At 40.4% G+C, this 25,011-nt stretch overlaps 3 protein-coding genes across 3 annotated transcripts; 1 reads left to right on the forward strand and 2 right to left on the reverse strand.

Annotated features, from left to right (window-relative positions):
* Nucleotides 1–506: 506 nt before the first annotated feature.
* cdc42se2 (CDC42 small effector 2) lies at nucleotides 507–8,933 on the reverse strand. The gene is made up of 5 exons (XM_033618279.2): nucleotides 8,823–8,933; nucleotides 6,202–6,446; nucleotides 4,709–4,810; nucleotides 4,535–4,613; nucleotides 507–2,834 (listed from the first exon to the last, which is right to left on the reverse strand). Exons 2-4 carry the CDS (start codon nucleotides 6,253–6,255, stop codon nucleotides 4,539–4,541), a joined length of 231 nt encoding a protein of 76 aa, XP_033474170.1. The 5' UTR covers nucleotides 6,256–6,446; nucleotides 8,823–8,933; the 3' UTR covers nucleotides 507–2,834; nucleotides 4,535–4,538.
* Nucleotides 8,924–13,412, forward strand: nip7 (NIP7 nucleolar pre-rRNA processing protein). The gene is made up of 5 exons (XM_033618268.2): nucleotides 8,924–9,077; nucleotides 9,194–9,280; nucleotides 9,377–9,515; nucleotides 12,528–12,668; nucleotides 12,953–13,412. The coding sequence occupies exons 1-5, from the start codon at nucleotides 9,022–9,024 to the stop codon at nucleotides 13,070–13,072; spliced, it is 543 nt and encodes a 180-aa protein (XP_033474159.1). The 5' UTR covers nucleotides 8,924–9,021; the 3' UTR covers nucleotides 13,073–13,412.
* Nucleotides 13,413–13,485: 73 nt separating this feature from the next.
* terfa (telomeric repeat binding factor a) lies at nucleotides 13,486–24,255 on the reverse strand. The gene is made up of 13 exons (XM_033618249.2): nucleotides 24,043–24,255; nucleotides 22,370–22,465; nucleotides 21,625–21,755; nucleotides 20,620–20,706; nucleotides 19,867–20,007; nucleotides 19,440–19,591; nucleotides 18,301–18,804; nucleotides 17,172–17,291; nucleotides 16,207–16,326; nucleotides 15,977–16,123; nucleotides 14,487–14,572; nucleotides 14,352–14,398; nucleotides 13,486–13,979 (listed from the first exon to the last, which is right to left on the reverse strand). The coding sequence occupies exons 1-13, from the start codon at nucleotides 24,167–24,169 to the stop codon at nucleotides 13,821–13,823; spliced, it is 1,917 nt and encodes a 638-aa protein (XP_033474140.1). The 5' UTR covers nucleotides 24,170–24,255; the 3' UTR covers nucleotides 13,486–13,820.
* Between the last annotated feature and the right edge of the window lie 756 nt (nucleotides 24,256–25,011).

A 25,011-nucleotide genomic window follows, 5' to 3' on the forward strand; every position in this document is an offset into this window, starting at 1 on the left:
TTGGTCTTCTTTCCTCTCCAATCAAGCATCTCGTAATCCTTAAATTCATTTTATGACCCTTTGGAAGGGGCCAGAACCCTGAGTTATGATACTGGACTGTTAAAACTAGCTTCACTTTAATTGGGTATAAAGTACCCTGAAATGCTGTTTACAAATCAACATAGTTGTATTAATACAATTAAAAAAAAATCTGTCACAGCAAGGGTGTAGGTTTCATTTTAACATTGGGGGGAAATCATATGAAATTGGAAGTTTGGGGCTCTTCTGCCACAAAGTTTTAGCATCGAATACTCATTTCCTGCATTCTGGTGATTTTTTATGCTTCAGTCTCTGCATCAATTTATGACGTAAATGTCTTTGAAAATAAAAGTCCCCCGCTACTTTCATGCTTTTATTTTTGGGGATAGTGGGTCTTCTGGGAGTACTTTTGAATTATTGTCTTTAGTTAAGCTCCTCTAGTATGAGCATGTTTCGGCCTGAAGTGAAAACATGGAACACACGGTTGGTCAAACATCAACATTTAACATTTATTTCTCATTATTTATTCTGAAAAAAAAGAGGAAAAAAAAGACAGATGAACTTCCCTTAAAGTGGGAACTACATATCAGGCAGTTCCTGAGGAAAACAAACAACACAAAACACTGCTCCAACTCTCTGCCTTCCCAGTAATGTTATACAAAAAAAGTTGCCTAAAATATGTATGACCCTGAATACATAGAAACCATGGATCCATTACTTTCATTTTACGTATTTACAGCTTTATCATAAAAGAAGTCAAATGACAGGAACCCCCAAAAGAAAACAAAAATTTAAGTCACATTCAAACCAGTCCACTAGCACAGCCTGCTGGTCACATGATATACTGCAGTTCCAGTACATCCTCTCACACAACAGCATTCAGCACAGAGCTGGGAAAACACCAACTACTCTACACATACGTGGATCTGTTTTCACAGAAGAATTACTACAGAAACATTTAAAGAGGAACATAAGCTCTGTGACATTTCAGCCTGATGAATCACATATTAAATCTGTGTTGGGGAGAGTGGGTACCAGCAGTGTTAAGGCTGTAAATGATAATACAAACGTGACTGTTATCTATCAGGTATGTCCTGCTGCCTGGTACCAAATGTTTCATTCTTTTATCATAAATAGGATGACAACAGCACTCATTTAACACCAAATTTACACAGACTTTTGCTCGACTTTATAATACAACCACATTCTGTTGTTAGTCAATCATATGATGAACATGGAGTACATATAATCCCATGTATTAACAGATCCAGGCCTGCTGGTTTGCTCCACACACCTGACCTTTCGATTTATAACGACTGCAAATAGTGATGGGCAGTGTTGACATGGTAAACACCCCAAGTGGGAGTGGCCATGCTTTTAATTTTCATATTAAAACTGCTCCGTCACTACCTGCAGAGATAAGGTCAAGGTGTTTTCAATAGAGCCTGGGTCAAAACTTGGACTACATGCGACAACACTGAGGGATGACTATGTATCAGTCAGTCGATGAAAATGGAAACTCTAGTCAGTGTGATCAGACAATAAGAGCTGCACTTATTTACCGTCCCTGAAGAGAGGAACCTTTGATAGAAAATTATATCGCCCCAAAAAAGGAGATATAACTTTTTGTACTTTTAAATTTTTTCGACAAAATGTTAACATCACATGAAAACATCTTTTAACACTGAAGCAACTCAATCACAAACACTGCTACAAAGGCGGGTCATGTTGGGTTGAATGTCATTTAGTAGCATCTTTCAGCTTCAAGAGGTTCAAAGAAACATAAGGACAAGATCATTCCTGCCAAAACATTAGGGAAAAATTATTTTACGTCATGAGAGATAAAGGATGTTAGAGGAAAAAGTTACAGCAGTTACAGCAAACAGTAGGGAGACTACAGGTTTGAGAATACTGCCGACTGTATCAAACCTGACCCACATTTGTGCTGGTGTTTGCAGTGTGATTTGGTTACTTCCAACATTAAAGCTTGGGTCTACTGTTGATACACAAGCCTCAAAAAGAAGGAATCACATAGAAAAATATGAATGCTCTTGAAACCACTACGCTCAGTGTTGGCAGCATCGAGCTGCCGAATGACACCAGTAAAACAAATAATGAACATGACTTCAGAAGGCAGATTAGGAAGTTCATAGTTTATTAAAATTCTATATGCTTCAATCTAAATGAGTATAAAAAAAACAGTTGAAATCAATGCGAAATTCCTAAGCGACTGAGTGTACAATGTATGATCCAGTGTACTCTACTCATTTCAAGTTTATTACAAGACAGCAATCTTCAACCCTGAAAGCAACTCAGAGAATCATGAGTATTTCTCAGACTAAAACAATGAACATATCTGGGTTTTTTTGCCTTGCTACCTCTACCTGTCCTTTGATAAACCTCTGAGAATAAAGAAGGAAACTGAATGTTTCAAATCTCCAACGTGGCCCAGCCACCATGAGGTCCGTTTACAAATCAGATAATAAATACAGGCATCCAAATGGGCTACGACAGCAAATATTTTTGAAAATATTTTCCTCATGCATACACACAAGCATACGTCTGACTGAGATTATGAGCTTTCTAAACCCCTCTTATCTATTCTTAACAGTTACTCTTTACAGTGCAACAGTATGGCAGCAAATGGATAGCAGTGCTTTCATTAAAAAAAAAAAGGAATGGAAAATAAAAATATATACAACATTATGGAAAAGCAGTAGTTTCATCTTTTGGTCCAGCGTCCGTTACAGACAGAACTGCTTTTTGAAAATGCTTCCTCATATCAACAACAGTAGTTTCCGCAAGACTGTGAAGGGCTGCAAGGAGGAAAAGAGTGGGATAATGTTAGGAGCTTGAATGCTGATGACAGGTGTGGTGTGTGTCGAGGCCAAATCACACCACATTTCCATCACATCTGAGCCTCTCTAGTCAAGGTTTTTTACTTTCTGAGAGTGAACAGATGTCAGAGTGACGACTCTGGCCTGTTCACCTGTATTTCTTTTCCCAAACATGCTTGATAATTGTTGGGCTCAATCTGTTTTAGGCATCCAATGAGTGACAGCGTCCAGAAATAAAATGTGAGAGTGACCATGGCAACATCCAGTGGGAGTTTAAAAACAAGGCAGAGTGAACATTAACCAGCTGCCTGAGGCCAGTACAAAGGAATGCTGCTGCCCAAATCAGACCAATGTGGGAAAAAAACACAACTTACAAGTAAAAAATGTGCAAATGAAAATCTAATTTTACTGACAGCTGAGTCACTGTCACAAGGAAATTTAAGGTGGTTATCTGCACAACAAAGCTAATCAAGAGGAACAAGGACATTCCTTCTTCCTCCGTGGAGGGAGGGATGAATTCCCCAAATAAAACCTGACTATATACGGTGCGCTACAAATATGTGCTGTGAGGCATCTCACCAGTTTCCTTTCAAAGCCACATAAGACAAGCTTGCTGTTTTGTGTAAGCATGCTTTGCCATCATTTGTTATGAAAAGCATGGGTGGGGTCAACTGAGTGACTTGTAGTTGTTAATGTGAACTGGGAAGTCTTTAAACCTTAATATTGGTGTCTCTCTCATCAATAGCAAAAGCTTCAAAGCTAAAAGCTAAAACTATATTTCTGGTTATGATAAAAGTGAACTTGACCTTTTAGGAGTCACAAATGGCTTTTTGCACAGAACAAGTCTAAGCTGGGCTTGTGTGGCTTTGGGGTAATGAAAGCTCTGTAGCTGAATATCAGTTCCACTGAGTAAAGTATCTCCATAGACATAGAACGAATAGAAAGGACATCCGAGGTTTGCTGTGGTCATTTAACTAGTACAAAAGAAAATAGCAATTGTTGTTAGGTGTTACGGTGAAAGCTAACATCATTGGTAAGTGTGTCACACTCACTAGTTTAAGAACTCTGTTATGGCCTATTCTTACACCTATTGTGCTTGTTAAAAAGAAAAAATACAACCGTAGACTTTAACCGAATTTATACTAACGTTATCTTAACTGCCTTGTTGACTCATCGTTAAATGAACTTCTTTCAAACTGGACAGACCCAAAATAAAACGCATCCTAAACTATCTTAGTTAGTCTTGTTAGTCACCCAGTTAGTCGACCGTTCCAACGATTGTCTAAATAAATCCTTAATTTACAGAGTTAAATGTGAGTATATGCTAATCTGTACATTGTTTATCTCCCTCCATCTCTCAGCTGTCCACTGACAGCGACTCTAACTTGTTCTTCGGGGGCAGCTACAGTACATCATTTCAACAGACATGCATTTAAGGGCAGTAGCATCAACGACTAACAAAAAAGCAAAATACTGTAATAGTTTATCTGAAAACATAATGCTAAACCCCAACTCAGTGAGTTCTCGACTTGCCACAAGTCTGTATGTTAATACCGAGGTTAGCCCACTACAATTGTTGCTATAGCAATGGCACACATAAAAAAGGCCGCCGCCCTGACCTTCCTGCTATGAAGGTCCGTTCTGCTCTCTTTCTATTTCAACATACAAGTATCTCTCACCTTGTTACAACTGAGAACCTTCAGATCCTCCATGCGCGTAGCCCCCTTTAGATTTCATCTGGGTTTGAACATGGTCCACCTACAGACATCAAGGTGTATACGTTAGTTAACTGAAAACTTCTGTCTGCTTCACTCTGTTGGTAGAATATTCTGTAAAGATGATGAAAAACTTACTGATCCCAACCCCATGCCCATGTCCCCCGAGCCTACATGTGTGGTGTGAACAAAGTTTGTTGGCTCTCCGATCATGGAGCGATCGATCCGTCGCCGCCGTTTCTGAAAATGAGTAACGTAAAAATCATTATTATTTTTACATTTAAAGATAAAGGAGATAGTTCTGATCTTTTAAAGTGGGGCTGTATCAGGTATTGTCCATAAAGGTACGTATTAAATACAGCAGATGTTGGTCAGCATACCCCCAGTTTAGAGAAGCAGACTGGAATACTGACAGGGAAGGTAAGCAATGTACTGCTGTGGAGGGGTTAGCAACAAAACTTATTTAGCCACCGGAAAATAATCAATATCAGTTTACGTGTGCCTTATATTTACCAGCTGTAGCGGGAACTACCACAGAAGAGGTTTTGATTTTATGGCAGGTGTTTATATGTCTATCTGTGGGCACATTTTGTCAACACGATAGCATCGCAATCGTGCAAGGTGTTACATTGAGATCAAAATGCAGGTCATGTTTGAAGATGGTTATGGTCCAAACAAGAGGGATGGAAATAGTGGGGGTGGGACGTAGTGAAGGGGCCATTAGCCCCCCCACACTTAACGCCACTGGCCCAAATTCATTTTCAGTCTGCTGTAACACGGCAGGAGTGATCCCATCGCAAGAGGGACTCTAGTTAGAATATTTTCACTGCTTTACCATGCCCCCACACAGAGATTTCTGACGGGAAACTGAAACCACAATATTGCTCTCTACAGAGCCAGACTCCACTGAGAAAATGAGTAACTTAACATCACTGAACAGAGGAGCTGCTGGTCTACCACTGCCTTGATCAAGGTGTTAGACTTTTTAGCAGTACATTGCTTAGCTTCTGTGGTGGTACCCCTATCTGACCAACATCTGCTGTAGGTAATAAACTGACTATGGGTAAGTACCTCATGCAATCCCACTTCCACATTACTCATCAGGAAGGATGGAGACGATAAGTAAACACCAGCTGAAACAGCCTGCTCATCCCTGTATACTCTGAAACTTTCTTCTATAAGCAGTAAACATGTGCTGTGGAGCTACAACGGAGACAGAGTTCGACATTCATCACTCTTTTTATCTTATCTGTTTGCTGGCAGACCAGCTGACTACAATGAGGCATACCAACTGGTTGTCACAATAATGAACCTTATTGAATCCAAGTGCCGTGTCAGACAGGGATATGGTTAGTTGGAGGCCCTACCACATTCTTATATAATTTAAAATGAAAAGAGGATGTGATATATATTTCAGACACAACACGACCTCAATGTTCTTAAAGTTTGTCTGATGGTAAATGTTCGTTTCTTCAAAGCGTGGCCAGTACACTACATAACACCAGAGAATACCGCTCTGTGTATTAACCTACATTCTAACCAAAAACACATTTCATACCAATTTTCCCATAAGGCCACTACATTAAAAATGGAGTGAATCGATTTTTCTTCCAAGTTGATTTCATACTTACTGGTTGTGGCTGCTCTGCAATGCAGCAGCTAAAACAAACCCAGAACTCAGTCATTCTGAGGCCGACGAAGAAGCCGCAGCAGTTTCCTCTCTCTGTTCAGACGTCTCTCCGCGTCTGCCTTCCTGTTCAGTCTTTACCAGAGCCACAAACACACGCCGGAAACTGATGACAGACACAGACCACTGGTTTCTCTGGGGTAAACCGTTGGCACAAGAACTGTTCTCCCAACACAGGGCAGCACGCTCCTGTCAACAAGTGAAATGTGAAACAACTCAGTTTTTTTTCATTGAATACCGACATACCATGATATATTAAATTAGTAACTGTCGTCATGGTTTCCCATGACATCCACACTTTGTTTTTCCTTTGAAGCAACCATTGATTTGAATAAGAAACATGTGGGCATACTTTTCTTAGCCTCCAGTCTAACTCTCCTGAATAAAAGTTGTTCTTTATCACCTAATAAAAATACTTAGAAGTGGATAGTTGTATCACATGATTGACAGCAGTTGATTAAGTTTTGTGCCTAGCATGCCATTGTTTTCACTTGAGCAGGTCTCTCTTCTGATAACACCCACAGATAAGGAGATCAAACCTAGAGGGAGGGACACTGGTGTACAAATAGCTTTTCTAATGAAAAATACTTCTTCTTTTTTTTCAGAATTAACTGTTGTAACATACATTTACTGTACATACTTTTTGAGTATTCTGACTTTATCATACGAAATAACAAGCTGTAAAACATGAAAAATGTTGGTACAAGTCTTAACGTGAAACTTAAAAACGAAAGAAATTGGGTCATGTGTGTTTCAGTGTGGGATCCTGAGCAGCCACCTTCTATACACACAGGTTGTCCATGTGATAAATGTGTTTCACTTCTCCTTTTGTATGTCATTTCTCGTGGTAAACAACAACATATCTGATTATAACCTTGAGCTTTCATGGTCACTGATCAGCCTATGCATCAGTGTTCATTATGCTGTAATTAGCACTGCAGTCATTATAATGTATCCATTTTAATTAACATCTCCCTGGAGCTGAAATAATCTAGAGGCTTATTCCATTTACTGGACAGGCGAGAAAATGTATTCAAGAAAATCTGGAGCGTCGTCTGACAAAATGACTGAAAATGCCAATGCTGTAGCTACTTAACATTTTATATTACATAGCCAGTACATATTCTATGTCACAAGTGACCTTTACGATTGCAGGATCTCCACATGGTGACTCAAGAGTGAAATCATGACGACACAAGATGCGGTCTAATTTCAAGGCTGTTCTGACATGAATACTGACTTTGTTTATCAGGAAGAATGGCACGCAAGTTATTTTTCTGTTTAAGAATGACAACAGCGGCAAGAACAGATTTTTCAGATGGTATCATGTCAGCAGGGCATCCACAGATATCAGATGCTTAACTTAAATGCTTTTTAAGAACTTCTCAAGATAATCTTTCACCAAATTTAAAACATGATTTTTGGACAAAACCTATATGTGGTCCTGTGCCTAGGCGGGATCTATGTAGAAATAGGGTTATTAGTCAGTTAATCTACATTTTGCTAGCAAATTTGTTCAAGTGTAAAGTAAAAATAAAGTATTAGGTTGAGTGGTAAGTTTAAATACTTGTAACAACAGAAATGTGGACTTTCACCCAGAAGAGGTTGACTCGTTTTGATTAAATACATATAAAAATGGAGAAATATTATTGTTTATGACATTTAAGACCTTATACATTTTCAATTTTAAGACTACTCAATTACTTTTAAAGCCTAATATTTATCAAATTTAATTTAAAACAAGGAGGAACGACCTTTTAAAGGACCTGCATACACCCTGTGTCACAGAATAAAATGGTTTCGCTGTGTATAACCTTACTTGGCAGCATCTGAAAAAGAGGATCAGGCATTTATTGCAGCCATTATTGCTGTCAGACAGGAGGATCAAATGATCTGCCAAATGCAAAGAGCTCGCTGACAAAGTAGATTTCCTTATTTGTAACTCTGGCTGGCATTACACATCGCTGACACTGAACTGTTACTGGGCACCCCATGCAGCTGGATCACTCACTGACAGAGATAGGGTGCAGAGGTGCTTAATGTTGATCCTAGTGATTGCTGAAATCCTTATAGGATCAGGTGCTCTGCCTCTGATCTCGGATCACACGAACGTAATCGGTATTTACAAACAAATGAACGTTATGTAACTTCGCACCGCTGCGGCAAAGAGTCTCCTCCTCACACGGCGATGTCCGAGCTAAAAATCACAACTGGGCGCCATTCAGTGGAGTCACTGGTGACACCCCAGTGTGTCTGAATTGATTTAAATTGAATTGCTTCAGTGTAGCGGGGTCGTTGCCTGCAGCGAACCAGCGCTAGCATTCCCAGCTGCTAACACGGCTAGCTCACAAGCTAACGCTCACTAGCTTGCTAACAGCAGCAGGTTCATGTTTTTTTCCACTGACAGCTCGCTAACCAGGCTAGCTGAGCCCGTTTTCGAAGGTGTGACTTCAACGTTCAACAAAAACGACATTTTTAAACAAATTAATGTTCACCTAACTGTTAACCAGCCATATAACCAACATACTAGCAAGAGTTTTTAAAATTTTAAGTGAATAAACTTACCAGATGGCGACCGGTTAGCCGGAGTAAATGCGGACGATCGACTGAAAGCTGAAGAATGTAAAAAAAAAAATCCAGGAACTACGCTCCCTGATTACGTCACCAGACTTCCGCTGCAAAGTGTGACGACTTCCGTGTTGACCCACGTTTCTCAAAGGAGATACGGCCATTCGACTAAAGTTGCGTTTAATAAATATCGAAAATGAGGCCACTAACAGACGAAGAGACAAAAACGATGTTTGAGAAACTGTCAAAATAGTAAGTGGATATAGAGGACATGTTTTTCTTTACTATTACGACTCAAAATATATCATAAATGTTAGCATCCTTGTTAGCATGCATGTGTGTGAGCAGTGTGTTTTCTCCCTCAACAGCATTGGTGAGAACATAAAACTTCTAGTGGACCGGCCTGACGGCACCTACTGCTTCAGGCTACACAATGACCGTGTGTACTACATGAGGTAAATAAAAATAAATTACCGTACATACAAGTCCTGGCATCTGTTAACACTTATAAGTCACTCTGAAATTGATGCACCCTCGTTTTCTGTCCTCAGTGAGAAAATTCTGAAGCTGGCCACAAACATATCCCGGGACAAGCTCGTGTCAGTGGGAACATGTTTTGGAAAGTTCACAAAGACCATTAAATTCCGCCTGCACATCACAGCTCTGGATTTCCTGGCGCCCTATGCAAAGGTGACTATGGGTGCTCACAGTCTTTGCTTCTGTCACATGCATCCCATCCTCTCTCCTTAGCTCCTACCCATGGAGGTTGGAGTAAGGCATGCAGTGAGGAAATACAAATATTGAGTGAAGTGACACGTCCTTTTTAGCAGAGCCTCAACTAGCATTGATGTCAAATGAAGTCTCTGGAAAGCTTACAGAAGAGCAGAGCACACAAGAGTGACGGAGATCAGATGTGGCAGGCCTCTCATGGCATGTCACAATTTCAGATGCCTCTGTCCACCTGTATATACTGGGCTTTACTGACACATGCCTCTGCTGTGTTCCACATACGTATGGCATCCACTTGCTGTGTGTTAAACTGGTAACGTGTGCTATTTTCCTATTAGATAAGGACAGCCAAATACACATCATGCCACTAATTTAACTGTTGAAGTTCCCAGTGTGTAAGATTTAGGGGGATTTAGTGGCATGCAGTGGTGAGGATTGCAGATTGGCACCGGCTGAAACGTCTCCTGGTTAGAATTCCTTCAGTGTTCATTTATCAGGAGGTTTTACCAGAGTTCTATACTACAAAGCAGGATTTGGAGTTGGCAAGCTAAGAGCTGACCTGCTCTGGAGCAGAGTATCATATTTCACCAGAAAAATAAATCAAAACACTATTAATCTGCTCCCCTTACTATAAATGGAACATTTTGGTCAGATAGACCTCATTAGTCATTAACTAGGCTACTTTTCCAACCTTTACTTCAGTAGCAGAAACAATCTGGCATCACTTTAAAGTGTTTTGTGTGACATGTTCATCATCATCCAACTAAACAGCAAAAATTACTGTATACTAATGTCACATATAGCTAAGTGATACCTACACATAATGTAAGTCCTGGTTGTTAGGGAATATTTGTGAAGTATTTTTAATGTTTCTACATTGTTATAAGATCAGAGTATCATTTACATCAGATGTCATTGACATTTAACTGTCTCGCAGTCGCAGACACGGTTTTGTTTCATATGATATGCAGCAGCCTCCTTCATTCATGGTTCTGATGATGTCGCTCATAATTAACACCACCGCCTCTTTCACATGAACACGCTTGTGGCTGGATAGGAAACCCAGAGTTGACTTAACTAGTTGATAACCAGCTTTGTAGTACAGTTTATCCAGACAGCCAATGTTAGGGTTAGTTGAGCCATATAACGCAAAGATACCCTGGGTAAGTTGTGGCTTCATAGTACAGAACTCAGGTGATGAAAATTGGTAAAAAAAAAATCAGTGTTTCTCCCACCTTGTTCAGTACGTCACAGCTGGCCTGCTTGCCCCACACCTGCGAATGTGTGTTCACCTTATTTCTGATCCAGATGTTTGGGAGCTGAACTATCCACAAAGGTCTCTTTTTCTCCAAAACAAACCAGTAAAACACTGATTAAAGCATGGTATGTAACATCCTAACATGTCTGAGATAAAAGAACAATTAAAGTCATTAACTGAATAAAGCAGTTTTACATTACAAATCAGTGTTTTTCCAACACTGTTCGGCATGCCAGACACCTATGAAGATACAAACAGCTCATTCTAAAGTCACGGAAACACAAATAATTCTTATTTTCAGGTGATTATACACTAAAGAAAACATACATCTTATATTCCATTTCTGCCAATATATCCCCCTGAATCCTAAACACTACCTTTAATGCTGAGTAGACCCAATGGTTGTTATGTCAGGTGTAAGCAGGTGGTATGTGCCAGTGGAACATGAGTTACATGCTGTTTGTATGAGCCACACAGCAGTAGAACAGTAGTGGCATACCAACAGGCTTTTTTCAGAGCAGACATTTTGCAATAGTAAGAAAAGCACAGGTGTTATGGCTCCCTGCTGTTAATGTGTTTCAGCAGTGAGCAAGAATGGCATATACCACTTAACAAGAATGGTACACCGTAAGTGTGTTTTGATTTAGTCAGTGCTGCTGCGGCTGGTGATTCTTCATGTAATGGCAACAACTGAAATTGCACTCACTCATGTGATGCTCTCAGGTCTAAAAGCTTATCAGTGTTTACCAAAGCTACAGTTGCTTTAACTGGGTTGCTACGACAGCCACACATGTGCCTGCACTGGAGGGTCCTTATGAGGCAGATTTAAGATATAACCTTGCTCACACAAACCCATCAATATTTAACATGACTGAAGTAAAATGAGACTGTCCAGGTTTCACTGAGCAAAAACACAACTTCATTCTGCTTTATGAGACAGCACCCTGATGTTAACACCTGCATGCATTCACATGCACACATGGCTACTACGTGTATGGATATTTTTTAAGCTTACTGAAGTTTGAGTAGATATAAGAGTAAGTTGAAACGTCAATATAAAGATCCTTTTGTTTCTAGGATATTTTACAATGTGATAATGTATATTGAGGACCTTCCTGCATTTATAAAGATTTGTGCTGATAAATTACAGGGCACTAGCTGTTGTGCATAGAATTGCAACAATTACTTGATTGGTTGGTTGTCAACTATTGAATTATTTGCCATCTAATTTAATAATTTGTTTGACTAAGTAATCCAGTCTGGGGTACTTTGCTCAGCCTGCTGCCCTAGCGGCCCAGCCTTGGATAAGTGGATGAAAATGGATGGATAGATGGATGGATGGTTTGAGTATTTTTTTAAGGAATAAAATTCAAGTTTTCTGATTGCAGCTTCTCAAATGTGAATATTTTCTGGTTTCTTCACTTCTCTAGAACAGTAAACTGAATATCTTTGGATTTTGGTCAAAACAAGACATTTGAGGACGTCATCTCGGGCTTTTGGACACATTGACTGGCGTCCTTCACTATTTTCTGACGTTTTATAGACCTAACAACTAATTTGAAAACAAAATGAAAATGATCCTTAGTTGCAGCCACATTTGTGCCTAACTCGTCCTGTTTCCATTTTTGTTTTTCAAAGTTTATCTCTGCCAGTAAGATTAATTTGAGTATATACATGCATGTACAAGTAACCTGAAATTTCTTGTCCTGTCTCAGTACAAGGTGTGGGTGAAACCTGGAGCAGAGCAGTCTTTCCTTTACGGAAACCATGTGTTAAAGTCTGGGCTTGGAAGAATCACAGAGAACACTGCGCAGTACCAGGGAGTTGTAGTCTACTCCATGGCGGATGTCCCCCTGGTAAGTTTTGTAACTATGATGCTATATTGCTGGTGTAGTTGAGGACAGTGTTCACAGTGTGCTGTTTAGGGCTTAAATTCCTGCTGCAAATACACATGGGATTTTAAATATGCCTCACATAAAAGTATGTATCATACCTATTTCAACACATACTCTATGTACCAAATGTTCAGAATATCATATTTGCTTGAGTAATGTCAGTTTAACTTTAGAGCATGTGACAGATTTAGCTCTTTGTGTTCACTGAGGGGATTTCTAAACCAGTTATGTGTCTGATTTCTTAGGGTTTTGGAGTGGCAGCCAAGTCCACCCAAGAGTGTCGGCGAGTGGACCCCATGTCCATTGTCGTGTTCCACCAGGCCGATGTAGGAGAGTTCATCAGGAATGAAGACACTTTAACATAAAGATGCTCAACAGCTGGACTGTCAAATTCCCCTCTTCTTAACCCATTTCATCCTCAGAGACACTCACTAAAATTTCCACCATGAACACCTGTTTTCGTTGAACAGAAGGGGCTGGATCTGAGGGCGTCTTAACAGCAGTTGTTACAAATGGTCCATAATTCCAGTGCAGTCGAGGGACTGAAACAGACCCACTCCTCTTTTGATACTGCTAATCTGCCATCTACAGGATTCCCTAGTCACAGAGCCTCCTGATCAGAGTGAAGGGAGCGCCTTTCTGTGTTTCTTTTTTTCCTTTTGTAAACGTCATCTATCAAATAAATCCATACTGTCTTTGTATTTATATTGGCGAGTTTGTTACTGTATCCATGGCTGCAGTGAAAATGCACATCACATACCGATGCAGAGACATCTAATTAACAAAATAAAATTTATTGAACCAGAAGGTGACGTGAAATTGCCTGATATCGGACAGAACTGTCAACTTGTTTCACTCTTGTTCAACTTGTCTCCAGAACTTAGTGAAGTGGGCAGATTCAAAGGTGTGGACCAGGCAAGATATGAACTTAACTGTACAATATATTAAAACATGATTAATGAGTAAAAAAAAAAACTGAAAAGATTTAACTAAATAAGAGGAATAACCGTTAACGGCTCTGAGAAAAACAAAAACAAACTTCATTTCAACAACAGAAATAATGGTGGGGGTGTAAAAAAGTCCATCCAAACACTTGAACTTGTCTTGAACCACTCAGACCAGTTTTAACTTCTTCATGGTTCTCCATCTGTCCTTAAGGTTGACGTTTGTTCGATCGTTGAAGGTGTAATATGACTTGATCTTGCTCCAGTTGCCCTCTCCGAATCTTTTGACCCCTTCCTTCAGCTTGTTTGTCTCACTCTCAGTCCACCTCTGCAACACAACAGAAACAAGAGGTTACTCAGCTGTGTTTGGTTTTTGTCCGTGTTGCGTCACTCTGATGAAACTGACCAAACTGAAATGTCTGCCTGTGTGGTGCTTTCATCAGATGGTGAAACAATCAAACATTTGAAAGTTGCAGGCTGGCTACAAATTGTCTTTTTGAAAGCAAGAAGCGACCAAATCCATGTTATCCTTTTAACAAACTTATATTTGCTGAATGATTGTGTTTGAGTTTGATATTCACACAATATACCATGTAAATGTAGCTAATTCTCAAGACTTCCTGCCAGCACAAATGCACCACAAGATTTGTTACTTAATTTTTGACTGTGGATTATTACAAACAAGTCTCGTTATGCTTACCCTCTTCCTGTTGCCTGAATTTGACATGGTGCTCTCATTGTGCGACCCTTTAGGAAAAAACAAAGATATATTACTGCATTCATAAGATTTTCATAACTAGATTTAAATAGGAGTAAATATGTGATAAAACATTACCGCTTGCTTTCTGTTTCGAAGTGAAATATGACTCTTCATCGCTCCATGTATCCTTAGTCTCCTTGGCAGCATTGAACAGCTGTCTCCTGTGAACAAAAACAGTTTCTTTACACGCTTGGCACCCAGATTCATGACGGTAATCGATAAACAGCTGTGGAAAACAAGTAACGGCTGCATCTTAAATAATGTTAGAGCTGTTATTTAAATATGCTGGATGGAATTTGGTGTTTGTAGTGAAGCTAGCATGAAACTTTTGATCTCTCTCCTGTCAAGTTTTATTGTAGGTCATCAAAATGATTGACTTCCCATATGACTTGTAAGGCTCATTTATCAGGGATGCAAACAGGTGTATGGTCAAAAAAGAGTTAGTCGAAGCGAAATTCTGAATATCAAAATAAACAAACACTAATTTGGAAGAATATTGTGTATTCCCACACAGAACAAATCCATTGAGCCATCATGACTATCTCGCTAGAGGTCCAAATCTATACATTTCTTCAGGATGCAGTATATGCATGGACTTATCAGCGTTTCATCAGCAACCGTTTCAAAATTACTTTACAAATACATTGTATTTACTGCCCTTGAACTCTACCAAACCAACTAGCCGACAAAAAACGTGGAAAGAATAAATGAAAATGAAGAAGTTGCATATAACGAGCCATTTTACTTTCACTGTAACAGTGCTGGTATGCTGAACAAGATCTGAATGAGTACATATTTCACACAGAATCTGAATCTGCACACTGCCTTTGAATCGTCCCCCTCTTGAAGTCAAATCTTTTAATCCTCTCTCTTTCTACAAATCTTTATTGTATTGTTTCCATATTTGGCCCACTTCTTGGCGAAACAGTTAAAAACCTCCATCAATCGCAGAATTTAACAACAGAAAAGTCTCACTGACTGACCGTCAGCTGTGTGTATGCGGAGAAGGAGAGGGGTGGAGGGAGCGGAGCTGTGGAAACATCCTGCAGTCCGGCATACTATCATGCATTTAAATAACTTATTAGACAGATATATATATAGAGAAAGGCGCCGTTTAGAGAGAGAGCCCAAACAAGCAACTCCACTTTAGAAACAAGCCCGAAAAAAAATATAAGCGGACCTTGCAACCCTGCCCTATGCGTAGCGCTCTATGATCTTTGATCCAGCAGTACATCATCCAAATGAAAACAAGTGGTTCACGCTCGCACGCGCACTACACTGTTGTTTTGTGCGCAGCATTGTCATCTTCTCATTTTGTTTGTGTTGGTGGAATTATTAACCACACTCTTGCACGTCCACGCCAAACCCCCATGAACACAGAGTACAGACAAAGGGCTCCATCCGTCTCTGCATCTGATGTTGAGCATGAATGAGCCCTTAGACAACCTTATATATACACCGACTTATCTTTAGGAACTTTTAAAATACTTTTTACATTAAAATTCATTCACAACAGGTGATTCAATCCTTTCTTAGCTAAAGCCACTTGTGTAATCTCTACCGACCATTTTAAACCTGAAGGATCTTTGTCTTGTGCAGAGTCCTTGTGAGGAGTGGAGCTTGTTTGAGGGACAGGAACAGGCGAGCGAAGAGGGAACAGAGTGGGCGAGCTCTCCAATGAAGATTCTGTCACACATGTGGCATCTGGATCTCTGTAAATACATTAAGTTTATCAAATGTCACTGAATCATAAACCAACATAGTGACATCAAATGAATGTTGTATTTGGACTTGCTTGCTGTGAGGATCCTTGGCCAGTCGTTTGCGAGGTTTCCGCACTGGAGTTTTGCGGGGAGCCAGTGATTCCAGTGGGTCTTCCTCACTGTCTGATGACGACTGGTGTGACTTGGAGTTTCTGTATGAGAGTTAGACTCAGGTTAGCATTGTCCAGCAAAGGAAATAGTTACAACTTCCAAATCTGCAAAAGTGACTTATAGTTTCCAGTTAAGTGGAGTTGAATACGACATATTTGTGCAATTTGATGCCAGTTTTTGAGTGGTACACCACTGTTGTAAATACATATGCCTGAGGGACTGCAATCTGTTTATACTGTCCTAAGGTACGCTGTTGTGATCTGTTTTATGGCTAACAGGAAAACAATGATGATCCCATAGCAGAGTGCACATCCCTGCTCTCGCGGAGTCTCATGGACAGCTGACAACATGACTTTACTGACACGCTGAGGGACTTGGAACCGGAAGATTCGACATCAGAAGCCAAAGAACCATGTGGACTGACAGGAAGAGTTATTTTACAGGATTCAGACAACACTAGCAGGGATGCACACTCTGCTGTCGGATTGTCTTTGGTCTCCCGTTAGCCATGAGACGGATTACTACAGCTTACATGAGGACAGTATTGTTATAAACAGTTTGCAACCCTGAATTAGCACAACAATTCCTGGAATATTTTGGTTGGAAATGGTTTTCAAATTGAGCTTAGATTTTTGAAATTAAAAAGCAGACAAACTGCTTGAGCACCAAAATGTCTCTGGGTTTCAGTGGTTGAAAATGGCTTATTAAAGACCCATTAGTGGCCAGTAAAGACCTTGCTATTCATTTAACCTAAGCTGTTATGACAGACCATCACCACTATCCTTACAGCCCTGTGTTCACACTAACATCACTTAGCCTTACAACATAGTCATAACCCATATATGGTGGTGGCCCATATAAGGTGATACAGAACATCTGGAATTACCTGCAGCGTGAGCTGTTGGACTGGTTCTGGCTTTTCCCCTCAGAAATGTCCCTGTTGGCCACAGAGACAGGGGCATCCTCCTCACCGTCTGCGGACAACTCTGCCAAAGTAGTTGACGCTCTGCATGACAAAACAAAACAGCATTGGTGTTGTAAAATCGCTGAAAAATTCAGAACCACAGCAGCCTACGGATACTAAAATGTGCTATTCAAGACCACGTGTAACAAAATCTTTTCATCCATGGAGATGCGCTATGAGTACCACCAGTATTTGCACTAAAAAATATTTGCTAGTTGTATTTAGAACATCATTTTAGGAGAAATAACAGAAAACTAGAGACCATTTTGTGATGGGATCACTCCAGCTGCAATACGGCAATCGGTGATTTCAAACAAATGCTGGCCCTGTGGGAGGGGCTCATGGTCGCTTCCCTACTTCTTACTCCCATTCTTCCAGCCCTCATGCTCTGACCACGCCCATCTCTGAACGTGACATTCATTTCGATCCCAACTAAACTGACAGATTTTTTCTTCAACTACGCATTGACAAAATCTGTCCACAGACAGACAGACAAACACCTGGCAAAATACTCAAACCACTTCTGTGGTACTTCCCGCTATAACTGGTGTGACCTGGATCACATTTCACCATGATACACGCACACACACACAAGGGGAAATCAATATCAGCCAGTGTGACGTTGTCGCAGCTGGTATTCAGATATCAGATACTGAAAACATAATTTCAGTTTTCAACATTTCTGAATAGTCCCTGCAAAGTTCACTGCTTTTGACTCTGTTACCCATTTTCACAAACTGGACTTACTACTACAAAACATCAATGATTTCCTTTATCATACCAGTTATGTATTTCAGTATTTCTGTATCATGACATGTAGCTGTGCTCTGTTAGCTTGTAGCATGCTCAGACAGGCCTCCACCCCCCAGGTGACAGTAGTTTAAAGCTACTGTCTGCCTAACAGCATTCTGAAACACCACCACCGCCGCCAAAATCATCATCACACTGACAACCCACTTGTCACTGCAACACTTGAAACATTTCTATTTGCCTGTTTAATGACCATTTCTTAAAATTAGTGAAATTACAGACCACCGACCAAGTCACTTACTTCTGCACGTGTGTGGTAACCTCAGTGTCTGTTCCTAGGCTCTGTGGGTCTTTTTTATTAGCTATAGCCGGTGACTGTGGTGGCTCGTCTGTTCTGACATCAATCTCCAGTTCCTGTGAAGCTGCTGAGCAATGCGAGCTCCCCTGGCTGTCCGGCTCGACCACCAGTCTTGCCACAGTGTAAGGCCGCCTGTTCTTCAGCACTGGGCAGCACCTTGAGTCTGAACCTGCCTGTGTTGGAGGAACAGCGTCTGTTTGTGGTGGTTGGTCTGCTGGGGAGGCCTCCATGGGGCTGCCTGAGTCTCTCTGAAACAGCCCATCCTGCTCTGTGTCCTGATCGGTGCCCTTCGCGGGAGTTTGTGAAAGGTGCAGGGAAAATTCTTTTTTTGACTGCTCCTCTACCTCCACCTCTTCCTCCAGCTCAGCAAATGTTCTCTCATTTGAACCTGCAGCCAAAGCCTTGTAGGCCGCCTCCAGCCTGGCCCTCGGGATTGTTCTGTGCTTACTGGCAGATGAGACAGAGACAAGAAAAGAGACTGAAAAGCGTATTTCGGACAAAGTATGAGAAGATTCTCCAGTCAACATATTAGCTTAAAATAGTCGAGGTTACCATAAAACTGTGCTGGAAACATTTCAGCTTGGATCCCTAAAAAACTACCCTGCCCACACCAGCTCTAAGTACCAATAAATGATTTTAAACCAACTACTGTGCTTGGATATGGTGAGCAAAGTATATTTTATGGTTATATGGGTTCTAAATGGGGTTAGCACAGCTTCTAATGGCAGGTATTACTGAAGCTAATAATTAGGGGACCTCATTTTTCTCCTCAAATCCCTCCCAATAATGGCAGACAGATGATGTGATGATTTTGTGATGCCTTGGCCCTCCCTCAGAGGGAAGCCTACTTAAAACAAAGATCTGCTGTCAGTCAGATGATGGGTTTCTCATCATCTGGAGCATAGCAGAGAGAAGCGAAGGAGATAAAATCTTAGGACAGAGCACACAGTGGGAATCTTTGTGTGAGATTTTCAAACTGTAAAATGTCCATTTTGCCACTGCTGTCATGCAGCCCAGTGATGAGAGAGTGTGTCATATGATGCTACGCGATGCTACAAGAGCTGTGAGGGCAGAGAGTCTACCATGGTGTTAACTTTGACTGGACAGCAACTGCTGGACTAGAGGACGGGCCTGCTTCATCTTGCTCATCGGGTCCAGTTTCGTCTTGCTCATCAGGTCTAGCCGCCTCGTCGTCTTGCTGTTGAAGTCTTTTCTCAGAAAGCTGTTTTGCAGCCTGTTATACACACAAAAAATAATAATAAAGAAATTAAGTATCATAGGCAAACCTTCCTTAGTGAACTCATGAAAATATGATTAAAATCTTAAGTGGACTATTCATTGGTTAACAATTAAATACACTTTTAAAAACCTTTCTTTGCAGTGATTTTTTTGCTGTTGATAAATCAGCTTTGAGGGGCAATAAAATCTCAGACCTACACTTTTAATATTCAGTTAGTCATGCTTCAATGCAATGAGCGTTTATCTTGTGCTTAATACACAGTTACATACCTTGAGAAGAAAGGGAACACTAAATGGGCAGAGGCTCTGGCAAAAGGTCAACATCTCCTCCTTGAACTGCTGGAAGTCGAGTTGCTCGGTGACTTCATGTGTTTTACTCTTCTTCCTGATGAGACCCATGAATATAGCTTTCTACAGAGAACACAGACATGAGTAATTAAACAAAAATGCACACAATTAAACATAAAAATCAAGTCAAGTCAGCAAACTTTCTATTTTTTTCTATTGTGTGTCATCCATGTCTGTATAAACATTGATGGATGAAGACATTCCCTGACAGTGTTCTTGAGATATCGCATTCAAGACGTCAGACAGATGCAAGGTCACAGTGATGATTTATAGTTCATCAAAAATAGTCGGCAATTAATTTTCTTTTGATAGACTAATTTATTAATCAATTGTTGTATGGTTAAATTTATGCTTATTCAAAGGTAGTGTAATGAAGGGCTGAATGGCCTTCAGTTACTTTTTATAATGAACATTTCTTTGTTTCCCTGGTACAAACAGGGGATTATATAACAAAACAAAATAAACAACAACAAAAATAAAAACAAACAAACAAAAAAACATCTGTATCAGCCAATTTTTTATTCTGAACATGAGTATTGGCCCAGAATTTAACAACCTGATGAAAACATAAACAAAGGTACCCACACTGTAGCTCCTTTAAGTGCAATTTATTGGCATGTCCACAAGTGATGTTTTGAGCTAATGTTTTTCTTTAGACTTAGTTCATGAACTCACCTTGCCGATCATTGGTCTGGGAAAGTGTTTTTTCAGCACCTCTTCTGCTCTGTCGAACTGATCGTTCTTAATGAACATCCACACCATCTAAGGACAGAAATAATACATAACAATTTGTTACGCATTATGCATTCACTGTCGGCCGGACAAGGTTAGGGAGATGCAGTGGTGAATGGCAGATTGCAACTAGCTGAAAATCCTCCTGGCAAGAATTTCCCAGTATTTCACATTACAAATCAGCGTTTCTTTCACACTGTTTCGCATCTTAGAGACGGCGGCTCATCCACCACATGCTAAGGTGTGCTCACTCTTCTTCTCTGAAAACGTAATGTTTGCTCACCTTTTTCTCATCCAGACATTCTGGAGGTTTTTAACGTGAGCCCAATTATCCGCAGAGGTCTTCTCCTTTCCAACACAAACAAAACCAGTGATATAAGCTGGTAAAACCCCTATATAAAGCAGTTTCACATTACACATCAGTGTATCTCAGACACTGTTTGGCACATTAATGCGGGCAGCTCTTACACCACCTGCTAATGTGTGCTCACCTTTTTTCTCAGATAACTTAAGATCCAGATGTTCAGAAAGTTTCAGGCAACACTGAATAAAGCAGTTTCACATTACAAACCAGCACAACTCCAAGCTGCTCGCTGGAAGTGGGCCTCTAACTACAGTGGCTGATGCGAAAATGGAAATGGACCTATCTGGACCCTGTGTTCGGTTTGTCCGTTCAGGGCTACAGTAGAAACATGGTAGTGCAACATATTGGTCTCCATAAATGAGGACCCGATCCCTATGTAGATATTAACGGCTCATTCTACGGTAACAGAAACAACAACAATTCATGTTTTCAGGTGATTATACACTGAAGAAAACATACTCATTATATAATACTCCATTTCTGCCATTATATCCCCCTATATCCTAGACCTTTAACAAGTGTTTGTATGCCTTTGTGTTACAAATAATAATAAAAATAACAACAATAAAAAATGCCACACTTACCATCTCTTTAAGTGAAGTACATGCATTCTCGAAATTCTGCCCAGGCACACTGCATTGCTGGTTCATTTTTTCCAGCAACATTAAGGCTGATTCCAGAGGAGTTACTGAGTGGTCAGGCTCAAATATCAGGTCTGTAGGCAAAGACAAAGCAATTATCACTGTGGCGTTAGGGTCACAACATGCTGGTAGGATCGGATGTAAGCTCAATTTAGGGAATAGCATTGAGTTCAATTTTACAGTTGGGATGTAAGGATACACTTAATCACTTTGCATCTTTCAACAGGAGAAGACTCAACACAGGTGTTGAATAAAGTGGCCAGACAATTGGTTTGAAATCTGTATAACAATGAATGCACCACCCAACTTGGTATTGGTTCTTTTGTATTTTGTGTGAAACCACTCAGTTGGTTCAAGAATATCTCTACTTTTTTATTATAATTCATTAAATACTATTAGGCACAACCATGCTATATTGAAAATGCATCTAACTGTTACATTACCATATTAATTCTGCAAATGATGGAATTTTTTTTCACACCCATTTTTAACAGGACATTTTATCCACTGGTTGGCAAGTAAATTTTACACTTCTACATTTTTGCAAGGAGCTTATCTTAATGTTTTCCTCTATGTGCAGACAGAAAATTGTACACATCGATGCTACGAAATAAAATCCCCATCAATACACATTTGTTTACAAAGGCACTGTAATGTACCATGATGAATGCATTAATGTTGACCTCACCAAGTTTTTCCCCATCATTTATTCGGGAGAGAAACTGCAATACATGAATCTTTGTTGGCGTGACATCAGAGGACTCCAAAGGACGGACCAAGACTCCTGTAATGGCATGATGAGCAAGCTTGTCATTCCCCCAAGAATAATAATAAATATAAAAATAATAATAACATTTATTTGTATAGCACTTATCTAAACAAGGTTACAAAATGCTTCACAAAGTGCATAAAAATGAGACAACAAAAAATACAATGAGAGCAACGGAAAACTGTGTACAGAGACAAAAACAGAACAAAGGGAAATAAAACACAAAAGTACAAATCATGCATTAAAGAGGAAAGCTTTCCTATAACAATATGTTTAAAGCAATGATTTAAAAACGGGTAATGTGCTAGCCAGCCTAATCTCCTCAGGCAGAGACTTCCAGAGCTTCGGGGCCTTGATGGCAAAAACTCGGTAACCTTTAATTACCAGCCTTGATCTAGAGGCGACTAGTGAGAGTAGGCTTGGGGATCTTGGGTCACGACTTGGAGCATAGGTAGTCAGAAGCTCAACTATATAGCTCTGCACTAAACCATGTTGAGCTTTATAAGTTATTAAAAGGATCTTAAAATCATTCCTTAAGTTATCTGGCAACCACTGAAGGTAGGCAAGAATTGGAGTGATATGTGACCTACGATTTGTCCCACTTATAATACATGGTCATATCACACTAACACAGTAAATCACACTCATAGCAAGCTCTAAACTGTGGCCGACACTTTATTGATATAATCATGTAAGGTCAGCTGGAAGTACTGGGGGGAAATGTGACATCGTTTTTAATTCTGTTCATGATTTCACTCCCATGCAACCCTCACAGCTGATGGAGGATATGGTGTCCAAGTTTTAAGAAAAGTCTAGCTACATCTAATGTCCCAGGAGTCAGGGCAGAGTCCAGTAATCTCCATTTTTAATTAACCTGCACGCACTGTTGGAGACTGTTACATCAACACCCGCTGGTCCAGGAAGCAGCTGTGTGCTAACATTACTGAGATGGAGAGGTTAACCAGACGTGTATTTGCAAAAATCAACCACCTCTTCCTCGTCCTTAAAGTTATCTCTCCTACAAAATTGAAAAAAAAATGCTGTTGTGAAATGTTTAATCTCAAGTTTGTGTCATTTGTCTGACTCCTCCTGTGGGCCATCTTCTTCTTCTTCTCCTCATTGTGATGCGCTAACGAGCCAATAGGGGCAACACCGAGCCCATCCTACGCTCCAAAACAAACGTCAACAAAACATTGTGTACTTCACTGTTTTGGTAGAGAAAACACTGTAACAGCGAGGACTAAATAAAAAGTTAACTGGTTGGTTTTGCAAATGTGCGTCTGGTTAAACGCCCCACCTTCATTATAGTGTCATGTTATTAGCGCACAGCAACTTCACGTAGCTTTTTAATGGGACCTTGGGACTGAGACAGTCCCGAGCTGGAGTAATGCTAACTGCAAATAAATAATACTGTAGGTGGCTGACATACACGACTCGACTTTGCTAGCAACACGTTGCACATAACAGTCCAGTAACGTTAACGTAAAACAAAGTTAGTTAGTTAGCTAACGTTAGCTAACGTTAAACTAACAGAACTCCAACTTAGCTTGGCGGGCAACACGCGTAACACTGTGAGGCAGTGGGTTACTTACCTTCAAGTACCTCTCTTATGGCACAAAATTCCGCATATTGTTGGTTTCTAAACAGCTCTATTGCCAAAGCGAAATAATAGTCAAGTATCCAGCGGTTAACAATGTCTTGAACATCGCTTGCCGCCATATTCACACCGTCAGCGGAGCAGGACGGTGCTGTTTGTTTCTCGGTGAAGGCGGGGAGGAGCTTAACTTTAGGGGTTTTTATCCCCAGAGTTTGACTCTCCAGGCAGCGCTGTATGCCAGTTGGGTGTGTGCCGCCTTAATTATTCAAAAGAGGTAACTATAAAGAGATAACATAGGCATGGAGATCAAAAGTAAAAAAGCCTGATCCGGCTCTGCCATCCCAACTGAAGCAGATGAAATTTGATCTGGCTTTGTCAAGTGCCCTTCCTGAAAGTTCAACGCAGGGGATAAATATACATGCAGTAACCGGAGTACTTCTTCTTCTCTGAGTTCATTAGCGGACCTCACACTAGCAGAAAACCTTTAACTGCCACCTACTGGACGGACCAGTGTATCGCCAGGTGTCCCATTTGTGCTGAGCTTTAAATTATTTTATAGTATGATACATACACTCACCAGCCACTTTAATAGGTACACCTTGCTACTACCGGGTTGGACCCCTTTAGCCTTTAGAACTGCCTTAATTCTTGGTGGCATAGATTCAACAAGGTGTTGAACAACATTCCTCTCAGATTTTGGTCCATATTGATATGATAGCATCACGCAGTTGCTGCAGGTTTGTCAGCGGCACATCCATGATGCAAATGTTCTGTTCCACCTCATGCCAAAGGTGCTCTATTGAGACTGTGGAGGCCACTGGAGTACAGTGAACTCATTGTCATGTTCAAGAAACCAGTTTGAGATGATCTGAGCTTTGTGACATGGTGTGTTATCCTGCTGGGAGTAGCCATCAGAAGATGGGTACACTGTGGTCATAAAGGGATGGACACGGTCAGCAACAAT

This window comes from Epinephelus lanceolatus, chromosome 2, assembly GCF_041903045.1.
Source record: "Epinephelus lanceolatus isolate andai-2023 chromosome 2, ASM4190304v1, whole genome shotgun sequence".
NCBI classification, from domain to species: Eukaryota; Metazoa; Chordata; class Actinopteri; order Perciformes; family Serranidae; genus Epinephelus; species Epinephelus lanceolatus.

Coding starts and splice junctions, on each gene's coding strand:
- nip7 (XM_033618268.2), top strand. CDS start 9,022: ATGAGGCCACTAACAGACGAAGAGACAAAAACGATGTTTGAGAAACTG. Junction 9,516..12,527: donor TCCTGGCGCCCTATGCAAAG/GTGACTATGGGT, acceptor GTCCTGTCTCAG/TACAAGGTGTGGGTGAAACC. Junction 12,669..12,952: donor CCATGGCGGATGTCCCCCTG/GTAAGTTTTGTA, acceptor CTGATTTCTTAG/GGTTTTGGAGTGGCAGCCAA.
- cdc42se2 (XM_033618279.2), bottom strand. CDS start 6,255: ATGACTGAGTTCTGGGTTTGTTTTAGCTGCTGCATTGCAGAGCAGCCA. Junction 4,811..6,201: donor TTGCAGAGCAGCCACAACCA/GTAAGTATGAAA, acceptor ACTCATTTTCAG/AAACGGCGGCGACGGATCGA. Junction 4,614..4,708: donor TGGGCATGGGGTTGGGATCA/GTAAGTTTTTCA, acceptor TGATGTCTGTAG/GTGGACCATGTTCAAACCCA.
- terfa (XM_033618249.2), bottom strand. CDS start 24,169: ATGGCGGCAAGCGATGTTCAAGACATTGTTAACCGCTGGATACTTGAC. Junction 19,592..19,866: donor GTGTTCCCTTTCTTCTCAAG/GTATGTAACTGT, acceptor TGTGTATAACAG/GCTGCAAAACAGCTTTCTGA. Junction 14,399..14,486: donor TTCGAAACAGAAAGCAAGCG/GTAATGTTTTAT, acceptor TTTTTCCTAAAG/GGTCGCACAATGAGAGCACC.